The sequence below is a fragment of the Dipodomys ordii genome, unplaced genomic scaffold (genome assembly GCF_000151885.1).
Source record: "Dipodomys ordii isolate 6190 unplaced genomic scaffold, Dord_2.0 Scaffold15, whole genome shotgun sequence".
NCBI lineage: Eukaryota > Metazoa > Chordata > Mammalia > Rodentia > Heteromyidae > Dipodomys > Dipodomys ordii.
The window spans coordinates 8,119,314-8,135,939 of NW_012267231.1; the positions used below are offsets into that span (position 1 = coordinate 8,119,314).

Below are 16,626 nucleotides of genomic sequence, written 5' to 3' on the forward strand. Positions count from 1 at the left end.
TGAGAACTAAGGATCTTTGTTCCAAGTCAGACCAAGCAGAATATCCATGATACTCTTATCTCCAATTAGTCACCAAAAGCCGTAAGTGGAGCTTTAGTTCAAGTAGAAGAGTGCCAATCTTGAGCAAAAAAAAAAGTTCAGGGACACCACCCAGGCCCTAGGTTCAAGCCTCAGTACTAGCACCAAAAAAGAGGGGGAGGGGTACCAATATCTTTGGACTGAGAATAAGCTAGCTGCAAGAGAGGGAGAGGCGCCCAGGATGCACATCTGGGGCTGGGGAGAGGACCATGGCAGCCTTCCAAGCCCAAGATGCACGCGGCAGCAAGCGCTGGACATCCTCGTGAAAACTCAGCCAGCTAGCCTGGTGATTTAAGGACTGAGATGGAGAGGACATGGCTTTGGTCAGACCCTGGGTCCAGGGCCTTGGTCAGCTGGGCATTGTAACAATCACCACAATAGGCATTGTGTCAAAGCTGGCTGGTCCGTACTTCCCATAACACTAGCCGTATCCCAAGACAGGAGTAAGCCACCAGCACTCAGCTCCACAGCTTCTTTATAGGGCCAGAGATTGAGCTCTGAACCTCAATGCAGAGCAGGTTATAAACTGGAACTACCCTGCTGATCTTACCATTTCACTAAATAGGGTTTCTATCCACATACTATATTCAATTAAAAAACATATGTATATAGTTTTATATATACAATATCTATTTTGTGTTTTTAATATTAAATTATTTAGTTAAAATTTATTTAAATATTTAAATAAAAAGTAAAAATTAATATCAAATTTTTAGTATTAAAAATAGATATGTGTGTGTGCATGCACACACATGTGCTTGCCAGTCCTTGGGCTTGAACTCAGGTCCTAGGTAATATTCTTGAGCTTTCATGCTCAAGGCTAGTGCTCTACCACTTGAGCCACAGCTCCATTTCCAGTTTTTTTCCTGGTTAATTGGAGATAAGAGTCTCATGGACTTTCTTGCCTGGGCTGGCTTCAAACTGCAATCATCAGATCTCAGCTTCCTAGTAGCTAGGATTATAGGCATGGGCCATCAGCTACTGCCTGGATAAGAAAGCATCTTCAACAGCTTGAACTATGTGTCAGGCACATTAACAGGGTACCTAGTTCAAATTCTTATGGCACTACCGAAAAAAATTGGCACTTCTACCATCAACTGATCAAGGTTGGCTTTAGATTAAGGTTTCCAGCATTGGGCGGTCATTGGAATGACTAGGGAAGATGGAAAGTATCCCCTGGGAACCACCTCCAGTGCTGGTGACTCAGGTACAGCCAGAGCATCAGGACTTTTACCCACAGGGCCATCTGTGAATTATTCATCACCTGGACTTCACTGTGGGTATAAAGCATTGTGGTTTGGGTCCTGATTTAACACTTGTTCAGTTTGCAACTTGATGCCATTCAACTGGAAACAGCCAAGCCTGTGAACAGACAGAAAACCAAGAACTCTGACAGGAGAAAGACGACCCTGTTTCGAGGGAATCATTATTATCAAGCACAACATCGGTTCCTGAGTTTTCCAGAGTAAACGTCCAAGGGTGAACAGGAAACATCTCGGCGTCATCACTATCAATGAAAAGAAACTTTACAGAGAAAACTCACCACAACTTGGCTCTGTCATAGAATTCTAGAAAGACCCATGAAAATTTGGATGAAGAAAACTGAACCCACAAATACTTTGTGATTCATGAACAAGTAGGCTGTCCCCAAATCTGCCAGCAGTTAGTGTACATGCCAGTCTGTAGAACTTTCTGGAAACAGTTCATTCTCAAGGAAGTAAGCCATGAGGCAAGTGAGACAAATTGTGATACAACTCTCAGGTTCTTTTCTACAAGATCCCAGATAAGGAGCAAAGGAGCCAGCTGAACCTTGGGACTACATCATGTCCCCATTCTCAGAGCTGCAGTGAACCTCAGACACACTGGACCCTCCCAAGGCTGTACACCCCTGGCCTTGGCTCTACCCCCACTTCTTTTGTGTTCCAGTTCTCAGCCTAAGGTGGTGAGAGCTGCAGGCAGGAAATACTGATTGAGGTTCCCCACCCAGGGCAAAGACTGGACAGGAGAGACTTACGGCGGGTTGTCGCATTTCCTCTGCCGGAAGCGCGCGCCAGTCCCGCATGTCCGGCTGCACATGCTCCAGGGGCTCCACGGGCTCCAGTCCCCATCCACATGCTCGGGGATGGGGGTCTTACTCACGCACTCTCCGGCCCGACACCACTGCAAGATAGCAAGGAGGCCCGGGGCCCAGGCACTCAGCACGGCTTGATCCCCAACGGGCTGCCAGTCCCCCAGGATGTCAAAAGGCATTTTTAAGAACTTGCCTAGAAGTAAATTATTTCAGAGTAGGTAGATTTTCCAGTTCTAGCAATAACATACTCAACACCCATCTCCATTTCCCTGTTTGTGGTTTTTATTTTTTTTCATTTTGTCCTAAAGTTCCACATAGAATGTGCACCAGTGAGATTTTTTTTCTAAAAGAAAATCATCCTCTTAGAAAATAACATGAATTTGCAGGACAGAACTCATGAACATGGTTTCTGTAAGCTCTGATTCACTCATCAGGATCTCAGAGCTGTTTGGTGGTTAAGGATGTCAGCTCTAGACGGTACAGTTTTGTTCTAACAGAAAACCAATCTCTAAAACGGATTTTTTTCCCCAAAGCATTAACTTAGTGATTTTCAATCTCAGCACCAGAATAAAACGTTTTCTGGTGTTTTCACTTTTTCAAGGCATGCTTAAGCTATGGAGAAAGTTGCTTGACTGATCCAGGCCATCTCTCCTCTCTAGTCCATCTCTCCTGTGCTCAAGGATCCACCTTGCTCTTGGACAACATTTTCCTAGAACAGAACAATACTGTTCTCGGTAGATTCATCTTATGATCATTTTGTGTATGGCAAGGGAAGCTTCTTCATTTAAAGAATACCAATGGAAAGTATTCTTAAGTAAATTTGCTCATGATAACGAAAATTAATTTAACAAAAATATGTTTCTTGGGTTTTTATTTTTTTAAATCTGGGTGTCAGTGTTTTGTTGCTTGTAATTCTAGCTATGTGGAAGGCTGAGAAGGGGAGGATGGCATTTTGAGGCCAGGTGAGGCAGCAAAGTTCAAGAGACTCCTTTTCAACGAAGAACTGTACATAATGATGTACAACTGGTATCTTTGCTACAATGGAAGCCCAAACAGGCAAATCAATGCCGAGGCACCAGCAGAAAGTGATACCTTATGTTAAAAATAAGGAAGGCAAAAAAGTCTGGAGGCCTGAGTCAGAGTTGTAGTACTCAGTTAGCAAGCATGAAGCTGTGAGTTCAATCCCTGGTACTTCCAAACAACAACAGAGTAAAAGGGTGAACACAAACACAGCAATGATACTCAGTGGACACTATGTTGAAAATGCACTATACAACTTGTGGGGATGGGAGGAGAAAACTGGAAGAGTACAAAAGAAGGGAATACATTGTCCACAAAGAAATGTATTCTTTACCTGACTTATGTAACTGTAACCCCTCTCTGAATATCACCTTTGTATTTTTTTTTGGAAAAAGAAAGGTGGTGTAGTACCCTTTTTATCCTGTAGGGGTTCTCTGCATATTTGTGCAATGCCAGGGACCTGGGGATATTTCAGGGGCTCCTGAGCAGAGCACACACTGCCTTAGGGAAGGAGAGTCACATCCAGCTCTTGCTCTGGGTGGTGGGAGGGCAGGGTTACCTTGTCTGCCCCACACTCGGTGCCATCCAGGGGAGGGTCCAGCTTGGTCTTGCAGGATGAATCTCCTTCCACCAGGCACCACAGGCCAGCACACATCAGATGCTGCAGGATAAGGAAAGGAACTGTGGTGACTGCCCAGGACACCCACAGTCACCCCAGGTACAGCTTGGACTGGGCTCCAGACCCACAATCCACTGTGTTTACATGATTGCCCGGAAGTGAGCCCCTCCCTCCCAAATAAAAGAGTTGTGTACAACAGAGTTAGAGAAGCTGCCTTCCCTTCTCTCTGCCTAGTTCCTAGCTTGCCTGAGCTAGGAAGAATTTCTTATAGTATTTCACCTAGGGAAAAAAATGTTAAAAAAAACCCACAGACAGACAAGTACAATAATTCTAAATAAAGAAAAATAGCCATTTTAGAACATAGACTCCTAACTGCATTAATAAGAAATTTGGACACCAGCCAAGTACTGAAAGATGATGATTTACCAAAAATCATTGAGGCACACTTGGCCAGTGTTCTTCCCCTTGAGACCTTGTGTGCGGACAGTGCCCATGACATAAGGAGCACCAGCCTGATGTGCGGGATACTAAGGCACATGAGCAAGGTCGGCCCCATTGATCACACAGCTTCAGTGTACCTTTCTCAGTTTCTCCCCCTGCAGACAGACCATCCTTCCCCCTTCCCCCCAGAACTTCCTGGGATCCCATCCCAGATAAACTCACATCCCAGTTCCCGCCTCCTGACCTGGAAATTGAAACCAGATGTATGCAAGGATCTTTTAAAGATGCAGTCCCTCCGTGATGCCAAACCTAATGTGCCACCATGCTCCCCAAAGTGAAAGAAGGGACCAAAATAAAGAAGAAAAAGGGAAGGAAACCAGAGATAGAAGATGCTTTTAAAAAAGAGCTAACTCTAAACCTAGGGCGCTTTTTCATTTGTTCAAATATGTAGCAGCTGATATGTGCCTTCAAAGTTGTCCAGGATCCAAATAGAATACTGTACACTTGGGTTCAGAAAAACCTGCACCTTTCCATGATTGCTCACCTCTCCCCAGAACGGTAAAAAAGATGAGAGCATTGAGCCAGCCATAGCTGGTTCTCTAAAGACCCATTACGCCTCATTAAGTGTTTGATTCCTTGAACTTTCACACCAGAGCTCTCCAAGAGGGCTGCATCCATGCGTGGACATGTGGACACATGTTTACAGGCAAGACTCACGCGAGAGGGTGTTGGGGGGGGCTGTAAGACTTGGAATCAGAAGAAATAACAACTCCATCAGCAGATAGGGGAAGGAAGGGTTGTGAACTTTCTATTTTGTTATTTTACTGATAGTGTCTTCTCATCAAGTTTTTCATCATCTAACACAGGAGAGAGAGGCTAGACAGATTTCTTAAACAAAACACAGAAACAATGAGTGAATGAGTATTACTCTCTTAAAATTAAGCCCTCTTAAAAGAAAGGACAGCCAGGCACTGGTGGCTCATGCCTCTAATCCTAGCTACTCAAGAGAGGCTAAGATCTGAGGATCAAAGCAAGCCTGGGGCAGGAAAGTCCAAGAGACTTTTTATCTCCAATTAGCCATCAGAAAACCAGAAGTGGCACTGTGACTCAATGTGGTAGGTAGAGCACTAGCCTTGAGCAAAAAAGCTCAAGGACAATGTCCAGGCCCTGAGTTCAAGCCTCATGACTGACACACACACACACACACACACACACACACACACACACACACACACACACACGACAACTGGGAGAATACAAGAAGGTATTTGCAAGAGATAGAAGAGATTGTCTTGACGCAGATGGCCAACAAAGTGTATCTAGAGCATATTTAAAAACCCCTAGAGATGAAATGAAAAAAGACCCAGTAGAAAAATGGGCAAAAGACCTGAACAGGCACTTCACAAAAGGGTATTTAAGTAGCCAGTAAACACATGCCCAACCTCTTTAGTTGTAAGATCACCATAAGATACCTCTGTGTACCCAGGAGAAGGGCAGGAAGCAAGAAGACTGAGAATTCCCAGTGTCCACAAGGATATGGTCTTAAGAGCAGCTGTTGTGTGGTGATGAGATGCTAACTTGGCTTAACAACTTTGGAAAACTGTTTCAGAGAATTTAATGAAGCTGAAGATGTAATTTTTGTTGTTGTTGTACTTTTGCAGTAGTGATGTTTTAACTCAGAGCCTCACGTGCTCTACCATTTGATCCATGCCTTCAGCCTTTTCTGTTTATGGTTTTTAAAAGAGTCTACCTGTGAAAGCCTGGACTGTGATGTTCCTACTTAAGCTGAGATGGAAGACCTAGCTTATTTGTGAAGACGGGGTGTATGTGGCAGGGGGCGTGTCTCACAAATGCTTTTTCCAGCTGGCTTTAACCTGTGATCTGTGATCCTCCTGAGTGTGACCTCCCCAATAGCTAGAGATCCAGGTGTGTGCCACTATGCCCAGCACCCCCCCACACACATATCCACTACCCAGAATTGCACTCCTCTGTATGTACTAAAAATATATCTGTGTATATTCTTCAAATTCATCATCTACCTGCATTCATCCCAAGGTGGAAAACACCAGAATACTGATCAAGAGAAAAATGAATTAAGAGACATTAGAATAATGGAATATTATTTCATGCACAGTTCAAACAGGTAAAACTATGGTGTTACTATGGTGCTAGGAGTCAGTATGGTGGTATTGCTTTTGAATTAGTTTTTGAGAAAAAGGAAAGAAAAAGGGCTGAGCAGAAAGAAGAGTATCAAACTTGAGTCTTGGATCTGGCTGGAGTAGAAATTTTACCAAGCCCAACAATCACCATAGTGCGGGTTCATTTTCATTAGAAAACAAGATAAGTTACATGATGGTCCATCACAGTACTGCCTTCTAGACAAGAGCCATCACTCACGCCATGGTTCACAAGTGACCAATTCCTCAGGGGCCTGTCATTCTCAGCTCAGGACAGCTCTGGAGGCAGTGTGTGGAGATCAAAGGGCTCAAGCTGGGTGGAAAGGACAGGCTTCCTAAAGAGCTAAAATAATGGGACAGGAAAGAGTTTGAATAGGAATTCAAGACCCTGCCTTGAAATAAAAGATCTCAGCTTCAGATTGAAATGTGAAGCTTTGTTCCCAGAAAAATAGAAAAGAATGATGAAACCCAGAAGCTTGGCCTAATCAGGTTATTTGATGTCAAAGATAAAGTAAAAGGCCCTTCAGGCCATCAGGTCAGATGGAGGGACAGGGTGATAGCTATGAGGGAGGGGTGTCAGGCTGTGGGCAGAGGTCTGTGAGGGGATCACCCAGGGCAGTGCAGAAGAAAGATCCCGCGATCCGAGGACATTTTTGGACATTGAACAAAGTCTGAAATACTGCAACATCTTACACATTGAGCTCCAACATGACAGCACAAGGGGAAAATTCCATACCTGACCTTGTGCAATGGGTCACTGTCAAAATGCTGGGGAACAAAGGATGATGTGAAATGACCCTAGGTTGTATGTATAAGGTGTACGTGAAACAGAAATGATCTTCATGTTCAGCATGGGTGCCATCCCCAAGGTGTTCCATGGTGTATATGACAATATCCTCAAGTATAAACAAATCCCAAATCAAGCTGGACACTGGTGGCTCAGGCCTGTAATCCCAGCTACTCCAGAGGTAGACATAAGAGGATCACAATTTATGCCAGGCTGGGCAAAAAAGTTAGTGAGACTCAATCTGTGTGTGTGTGGGGGGGGGGGAAAGCAGGTCAGGGATGGTGAAGCAGAGGTAGGAAGGTCACAAAGTCCATGACTGGTCCCAGACAAAAGTGTGAGACCTTACCTGAAAATAACTAAAGCTAAAAGGGCTGGAGTGGATGGCTCAAGAGGCAGAGTCACTCACTGCCTAGCAAGTGTAAAACCCTGAGTTCAAACCCCAGTAACCCACTCCCTAATTTAGCTTCACTGATAGCACAAGCCAAATACAGATCAAACAAAATGCCAAGAGCTGGATGAAAAAGCAACAAATCCAAATTTTCTACAAAGTCTACTGCGGTTTGAAGTTGTTCCCCAGAAGAGCATGCCAGGACTGCTTCTGGAAGGCTCCCTGTGTCTTGGGTGTGGTCAGTCCTTACATGTTCCTGAGAACAGAGACCCTTCACCTGGCTGGGGTTGGGGTGCTGCTCTGGCATGGCCAGGTACCTAGAACCTCATCTAGCAGGGACACAGGAATGAAGATGACGCACACCGCTTGCCAGATCTGGGGAGAAATCTGAGGAAGACCATCCACTGTAAGCTTTCAAACCCTTCCGGAAAATTTGAGCCATCTGCTGCCAGAGTCCCATAGCTTCAAGAGCTGAGACAGAGACAGGAAGGACAGCTTTCAGCCCTGTGTACAACCGCACAGCTCTGTCTGAGAGGGAGGAGGCCAGGGAGTGCCGAGATGCTGCCAGCTTCCCACTCAAGCCAGCCCCACTTGGCCCTCAAGGACCACATTTTATTGAGACTAGCCATTTCCAAGCCAGGCTGGCTGACTGAATCCTGGCAGAAGCTATATAAAAAGACAAAGACGTCAGGCACCAGTGGCTCAAGCCTGTATCATCCTAGCCACTCAGGAGGCTGAGATCTGAGGCTCACAGTTCGAAGCCAGCCTGGGCAGGAAAGTCTGTCAGACTCCTATCTCCAATGAATCACCCAGAAGTGGAGTTACGGCTCAAGTAAGATAGCACTAGTCTTGAGTGGAAAAAGCTCAGGGACAGTGCCTAGGCCCAGAGTTCAAGCCCCAGGATCTGAAGAAGAAAAACAAAGACCTAGAAACAGTTCTCCCAATATATTTTAAGAGAGGATTTTGGGTAGGACACAAACACTTCTGTCTCTTGAGGCGACTCCAAGATTTAGAAATAAGTCTCAGGTAAGATTTAACACCTGGAGATTCAATGTCCATCACGATGCTAAGCCCCTCTGCAGGACCAGGAGAGATGATGCATGTCAAGAGCAGTCTCCAGGACTTACTACCTCTCTGGGTACCAGGAGAAAGGGAAAGCCCAGGGGCAAACACAGAAAAGGACTGGTCCACGTGATAGGTAAATTGTCTTGTCTTTTCCCATTGGATCCAAGAAACCAGGGGACAGGAAAAAAAAATCCTAGCACCAGTAACAGTTACAGAGTACCTGTTGTTACCTGCTTGTTTAGTGGTCTAGTTCATCTAACTGAAGTCTGCTAACAGTCCCTACAGTTGTATGCATCTGTAGTTGTTGTTGTTGTTGTTTTTCCATTTTGCAGATCAACAGACTGAAGCATAGAGAGACTAAGGGCACATCCAGTAGGGAGAGGTGGGGAGGGAGTGGGTGTCTTGACTCTACATAGAGCTTTTATCCTCGCCATGTACGAGACAGCACCGTCATGCCATGGGAAGCAGCAAAGAAAGGAACCCTAGGCAGGAGAGAAGGCATAAACTCCCTGATGCCCGCAACCACTCCCAGACTCCAGCTCCCAGGAATAACTGGATCACAGCTTTGGTGCTCAACTGAGAAGAACAGCACAAACAGCACAATGCAGTCTGTTGCGAACATCACAGTATGAAGATGCACTTGCGTTCCCACACAAACACTACTGTACGCACTTCTGAGCTGCCTACCTTCCTTCTGACCTGTGGCAGCCATAGCTGAGCTTCTGGAGGCGGTGCTGAGATGCAGAGGGGAACAGGGATGAGCACGTGACTTTCAACTAAGACCTCTCCAGGGTCTGGGGGGAAGGTGAAGAAGAAATCCTGGAGAGGGTGTGCCTTTGTGAGACAGTGCACACTGCCCATCCCTATGCTCTTCTGACTTAAGTAGCAATATATGGCTATGCCAAACAATGCCTATCCTTCCCACCCTTGGTTTATCTGGCAGACTATCTGAGACTCAATAACTCTAAAGCCTTGTCAAAGAATAACTCTGCTCTTCAGGGATGTTGCTGACAGGGGACAGAAGGAACTTGTAATAATAAAAAAAAAGACTGATTGGGCTAATTGCATAGAGTTCATTTCCCTTTTCTAATAAATATTTACCATTCAATGTTTATATAACTTTTTTATGTTTGGACTTTCTTGAAATGTTTTACTGAATTAAAAACATCACATTACCATTGGCTAAAAGAGGAGACAGCCATATTTGCCAGTAACTTCTACAACAAATGCCAGCTATCGACGCCAATTTTTTATACTTCATATTTCCATAGACAGCTCAGCCTTACAATACCAGCATTCTGCAGACAGACATGAAAGGTTCAGTGGTGATGGTATGGGGGCCTCCAGAGTGCTGAAATCTGAAAGGGACCCGGTCCTGGTTCTCTCTTATGCAAATGTTTAAAAAAAACAGCAACCTGGTTAGTATTTGAAGCTGCGTCTACTCCCCTAAGCAACTTTAGCAATGGTTTCCGATACTTGACACTTCTGATTCGGGGAATAGTTCTCTCTTCATTTTGATGGGCCTCCAGACAGCTATGCATGGTGAGTGCCAAGAGCAGAACAGACCTGCAAGTCCAATCACAAAGAAGCTCCGTACTCGAAATTTTACCCAAAGAAAAGCAAGGCCTCACAGGCTACTGTAGGTACTTCCTGCTGTAGGAAGCTACTGGCCGGCCTGCCTGGCATTCTCCAACACCTCTTGCCTAGTCTTTCCAAGCTCCAAGAGTCTGGTGGTGCTTATAAATCTCTCTCAAGAGTACACTTGCCAACACACAATTTAAAGGCACGTAAGATTATCAGGGAAACAAATTTAAACAAAGTACAAAGTACAAAAAGAATGACTAATGCAGCATAGAGTAATGTGTGTTTGTCAACACATTCCATGACAAGACCCAGTCCTGGCTCTTGTAACCACTGTAATGTTGAAGGAATCAGAGCGTATGAATGTGTTAGCTGGCCATGAGAGCCATGACTATTATTTGGTATGAAAGCATTCATGATTTCCCATCACAGTGGCTGTCCCGTGAACACTGTTGCCAATGTTTGTAACAGAAGGAAATAAAAGTTCAGTTAAAAGCTGGGGAAAGATAAAGGTGCAATTGCTTTCCTATCCCAGTTCATAAATCCTTTGCTACTATCCAAGGATCTTAGTTTGGCCCTTTTGATTCAGTACAATTGCATCCATGTATGGTTGAGAAATGGGGGACCCTCAAGAACAAGAAGGCCTCTGTCCTCCCTCAGGAAAAAGAGGGGGTTCATCTTTAGTTCCGCAAAAGAAGGTGCAGCCAAATGAAAATAGTCTACCACATTGTCAAGGTGTTTTTTCCCCAGTAAAATGTTATCTGTCTTGTTCCTCTTATGTTTCTTTGCTCTGTATTCCAGGAAAAGAAAATATTCAACTCCTTAGTACCGGTGTGTCTCATAGTTTTAGTCCCTGGGCAGTTTCCAACTTCCCTTATATTTCATTATAGTTTTATTTCCTGTAGTAGGCTTAAAGTTACATAAAAGATCTTTAAGACAAAAGACAATGCCTCACAATGGTGAGGCATCTTTCCCTGCAGATTCCCACCAGGCCATCAGGGATGCCAAGAGGCTGGCCAGTAAGGCTGCCATTTTATTGTGCTTTTGAGAGACTAGGGGCTTGGTGTGTGGAAAGCATTCTCAATCCCCAATGCTTGAATGCTGTTTTTAAGAGGAGAGTCTCCTCCAGACTTCTGGAGTTGTAACTTACAGTATTCACTCCTGGCAAGGACTGTTGCTCTTTCTTTTTTATGACATCTAGTAAGTAGGCAGATTGTGTGTGTGTGTGTGTGTGTGTGTGTGTGTGTGTGTGTGTGTGTGTGTGTGTGTATGTGCGCGCGCGCGTATGTGTGAGTGCTTTTCCTACTACAAGGGGCCAGTAGTGGTTTGGAGAATCCTGTTGAGAATTCTTCAACATATTTCTTTCTGAAATCACTGGAGCTGCTCTGAGATGCGATGACATCATTGGTGTGAAGTGTGGACCAACCGGTCCTGTCTATCTGGAGACATAGGATGACCTTATGGGGCCATCTACATAGACAATGTCAAGAACTCTTACATACAGTAGGTTGCACTGGTTTCTCACTGGATGGGAGTGTAAATGACCAGTGAGGAATTACAATTTTTCCTAATATAACCTATTTCAAATGGGCTTGCCCATTTCAATCCTTAAGAATTATGAAAGCATGAATAATAATGGCTGTAAGATCATTGGGTTAAAAGAACTTTCTGACTGGTTCTGGGCCTCCCTGGCTAGATGAGAAGGGCAGGTTTTAAACAATGCTTGATTTTTCATACCCCTCTTAAGCTAAATATTAGACCTGAACAGACTGGAGTCAGAAAGGAAATAACAGCACAGGTATGGTCCTTGCTCACAAGGCACTGCTTTTGTGACAGATCCTCTACACAGCACTAAACATGCACTAACTTCTTGGTGCCTGAGATTTCTCAATGAAGATACTAAGACGGAGGTGGGGGAGGTGTAAGGGTGAGACTGAGGACCAGTTTGAGCTCACTCCCTACTGGACTCACAGCGCTGCCCTGGATGGCTCTTGCCCTGGGACGAAAACATGGAAATGTCTACAAGTAGCCCTACAAGACCCTTGCTAAAGTTTCATGTGTTTTTTTGGCAAATCGCATGCGGATTCTCAGGCCTTGAGAGGAATATATCACAGAGCAGAGCTGGGATAATTTTTTTTGTGCCAAGGGAAGTTTGGAGTTCTATGACATCATTTGAGAGCTATGCAAAATTATCGGTACCAGAAGATGGCTTCAGGTGGGCAGCCAATGAGAAATATGGCATCACTGAGAAGCAATAATTCTGTGGGCCTCTTCTATAGCCCTCAGGCTGGGCACCTACCCCTGTAAGGAATTCAAGGCTTGTCCAGCCGGGGCCTCTAGTCTGTTATACAGGTGGCCACAGATATGGCAACTTCCCTGCCCCAGATCTCCAGCCCCACTTGGTATCCTCTACCCACAAAGTTGATAAAGTCACAGGCATTATTACACCATTTGCAACACAGTGAAAAACTGTGCATTCTGGGAGTGGCCAGACTGGACTCCAAACCCTTGCTCTACTACCTATTACCCATGCCACTATGGGTGACCAGTAAGTTTCACTCGTTTTTGTCAACTGTAACACAGAAACAGAACCTAGGGGATGAGGACTAACTGGGGTCATTTGACCAGCACGAAAACTTGAGGACCACACTTGTAGGCATTGGTTCAATAAATAAATCTCCCTGCAGAGCTTCTTGGGTGCCAGATGTATGTGGATAGCCATGGGTGGGTGTGGGTACACACTTAACTGCGCATATGTACACGTGAACACACCTGAGTATGTCTGTGGGTGTGTGCATGGGCATGCATGTGATCTTTGGGTGAATCCACACCTGCAGCAGGCAGGCCAGGCTTGTACCCCTTCCTGAGCAAGCCCCCTCCTCCCCTCCCCCTTGCATGGCTGCTTACCTCCATGTTTCTGCAGAAGGTGGCGTTCGTGCCAAATAGGATCTGGCATTGCTCATTGGCACTGTAGTGCATACCCGGCAACTTGTGTGGGAGGCGGAGGGCATGTTGGCTCCTGGGATCTGTGATCAGCAAGCAGGTGCTGACTTTGGACCTGAAAACACCCAAGAAGTGAGCTAATGTGCAGAAGTCCTGTCTGGGTTTCAGGTTTGATCTTTCAGTCCCTGAAATGCACCTGCAGATTCCTTATGGCAAAAGGGCCTCAGCACAGGATGGGGGACTAGGTGCTGTTTTTCTAGTTTATTTTCCTTCCACATGGCCACTTGAGAGGGGCCTGGAGAAGTTAGTGAGAAGGCTTTTAAAATAGATTACTTGGGGGCTGTCTTAGAATATATGGCTTTGTGCAAATGTTATCATGTATCAAGTACAAGCCCCAGTTAGGGCTTTTGACTTTTAAAATAAAATCAAAGTGCATATTTCCAACTCTTCCCTGAAAGGCCTGCTGGGCCAAGACTAATGTCCTTGATGAGGTGTGTCACCTAGCTACACCTCCTGTGTCACAGAGGGCTGGCCAAGAGGTTGCAGGACAGGATTTCAGGATTCCACCCACAATGGGAGAGTTCATGTACCATAGGAGGAACATTTGCCCAAATCACCACTAGGAGATTACATACTTACATGCATTTATTTTCTATCCCTACAGCAAGTCAGATAGCAATTAAAAGGAAAGTCAGACATCTGCCAATATTTGGGGTTTTGTTTGTTTTGGTTTTGGCGCTGGGGACTGAATTCAGGGCTTTCTGCTCACTTCCTAAGGCAAGAGCTCTAACTCTAGTTGAGCCACACCCTCCCTCCACACAAATGCACACACGTACATACACATCCTGTACTTCTGCTTTAAATTTGTTCTTTAGATAGGGTTTCCTGTTGGCTTTATCCAAGCTTGCCTCAGGTGGTGATCCTCCAACCTTTACCACCCGCATAGCTGGGACTACAGGCATGCATACACCACCACACCTGCAGGCTGCCAAAATTCTTGAGGAAAATTGTGGCATACACACAAGTACACATAGCTGAAGTGGATCTACCTCTCCCAGGCCCAGACACAACCCACTTATCACCAGTTGGACCAACAGCATGTTGGTTATCACTTCTGGGTTTACCCTTCCAGGTAAAGTGATAACAGAAAATGACTAAGGACATCTTACTAAGATTCTCTGGGGGTTAGATGTGTGGCTCAAATGGTAGAGCATCATGTGAGAAAGCAAATTAAGCAAGTGTGATGCCCTGCATTCAAACCTCAGAACTGGCAAAAAAAATTTTTTAAAGAAAATGAAACACGAATCGTCCTATTCTTAAAAGCATGAGCGTCAGGGCTCATGCCTGTAACCATGGCTATTTAGAAAGCTGAGATCTGGAGGACTATGGTTCAACATCAGACAAGGCAGAAAATTAACCAGCAAAAAGCTGGACAGGAGGCTTGGTCCAGGTAGTAGAGTGCCTGTAAGAGAACAAGCTGAGTGAGCCCAATGCCCAGCATTCAAATTCTGGTAATAAAGGGGGAAAAAGATAAAATATCTGAAAGTAGACTGATAACTTTGCTCAGGCAGTAGAGCACCTACCCAGCAAGCCCAGGGCTCTGTGAGAGACACTTTTCCTCACATGAGGTGAGCAATTTCCCCTCTGGACCCAAAGAATTTTACTCCCCAGAAAGTGTTCAGCTTTGTAGCAATGGAAGGTCACAAATCTGCAGAGATATGCAGTGGGTTTGGAAGATGAGGTCATAATACTGACCCACAGCCATCATTTGATGGTCACCTACATACGGGGCATCCAACATCACCGCAGATGTAGACCTGGGAGGACAATTTACCTATCACAGCAGATGCTGCCCTGCCCACATCTGCAGCTTCTCAGAATTCATCAAGCAATTCTCTCCTTCTCACCCTTGCTGAGGCGCCAGTCCTTTGGTCTTTTGGGAGAACCTTCTATGGTACGGATGCTGGAGAATGGTCCCAGGACTTACTTGAGGAAGTTTTCCAGGTCATCTCGACTGCAGGAGGACCAGGAGAGGTCACTGGGGTTCCGGCCTTTCACCCATTCACCGGACATGATGTGGGACCGGCCAGCACAGGATGAGTGGTCGTCGTCGTGGTTCATCCCCAAGCTATCCAAAAGAGGAAGAGAAAATGATGTTAAGCTATGGGTATCTTACTTCTGGGTCCAGTCAAGTGAACCATGCACACTTAAGTCTTACACAGAGAGAGGGAGAGAGGGCGCTAGTAGTTCTCACAGAACAGACCACAACCACCATAAGGATTACAGGCCACAACCGCAGCCTTTTTTGCTTTGTTTTTCAGATAAGGTCTTATTCACAGTCTGTCTATATCAATGATGTGAAGCACTTAGGGGAAGAAATGAATGGCTTCAGAAAGCCTCAGCTTCTGGGATTCTGAGTGGTTCCTTGGAGATAATCTTCTGAGACTATATAGAGGGTTTACCTGTCCCCCAAACCCTCCATCATAGAAAATCCTTTCTCCCGGTCCAGCCTCAAATAATGAAGGGCTCAATAGTTAAATGCGGTGTGAATAAAACTTTATGTGTTACCAAATTTGCACAACTGGACACAGCTTTGTCTTACTTTCAGAAATGGTTCATTCCTTCGGAGATCCTTTGGGTGGTAGCCCTCCCCTCCTCCCTCCCCGAAGTTCTCTAAAACCTCTTTCCGTACTTGGCCAAACAACTGGATCAAGACTACAGACAGCTCTTGCCTGAGGTGGTGAGGGAGACCTCTTCAAAACTGGGCCACAATGCTATGGAGGATCAACATACCCACTAATTGTTCTAACTTCACAATTGGACAAACCACCTCCATCTCCCTGGCTGGAAGCTCCTAAATGGCTACCATCTGCAATTTTCAAACAAGGATGTTGCTTGGGGAAAAAAGAAAAACACAAACACAATTGGAGACAGCCAAGCGCAAATAATAGTCTTAACACGGGTGCAGGAAAATTACACTTGGGGACACTTTCACGTTTTCTTTGGTGGTCAAATAGGTTATAAAATGGAAGGGGCTCCTCTCACACACTATCAGACTCCTGGCTAAGACTCCAGTCTCCCCCCCACCAAGAGTGTCACAGGACGGTCCCCAAAGTTAGAACAGATGATAGTGTCACCAACATCTCAACCCTCCTCCTTTAGGCAGACAGACCCATGAGGGGCATGAGGCATTCAGTGAGTGCTTGACTCTGCCAGCCCTCAGAGAAGGACCTCCCAAAGGAATGTTCCAGTCAGCCAGACCAGCCAAGAGTGGGATTCTTAGCTTTCTGGAGTTCGTCTCTACTAGAGATCGTGCTTGATCTGGCTTTTAATGGTCAATGCTAACAAAGTGCCTCATAAACTCAGTCTGATGAACTAGCATTGGCTTGAAAGACTTGGTCCTTGAGGTTTATATAAACTACTGTTTAGATTATTTTTAGTTTAAATTAAAGATTA

The 16,626-nt window shown here is 45.2% G+C and overlaps 1 protein-coding gene across 1 annotated transcript in view; it reads right to left on the reverse strand.

Moving 5' to 3' along the window:
• The window catches only part of Adamts17 (ADAM metallopeptidase with thrombospondin type 1 motif, 17), a 145,138-nt gene that overhangs the window by 52,391 nt on the left and 76,121 nt on the right, over positions 1-16,626 (reverse strand). Inside the window, exons 9-12 of the mRNA XM_013011892.1 lie at positions 15,158-15,298; positions 13,135-13,285; positions 3,729-3,830; positions 2,093-2,238 (exon numbers count right to left, since the gene is read on the reverse strand). Of these exons, the coding sequence (XP_012867346.1) occupies positions 2,093-2,238; positions 3,729-3,830; positions 13,135-13,285; positions 15,158-15,298 (540 nt within the window). The remainder of the gene's footprint in view (positions 1-2,092; positions 2,239-3,728; positions 3,831-13,134; positions 13,286-15,157; positions 15,299-16,626) is intronic.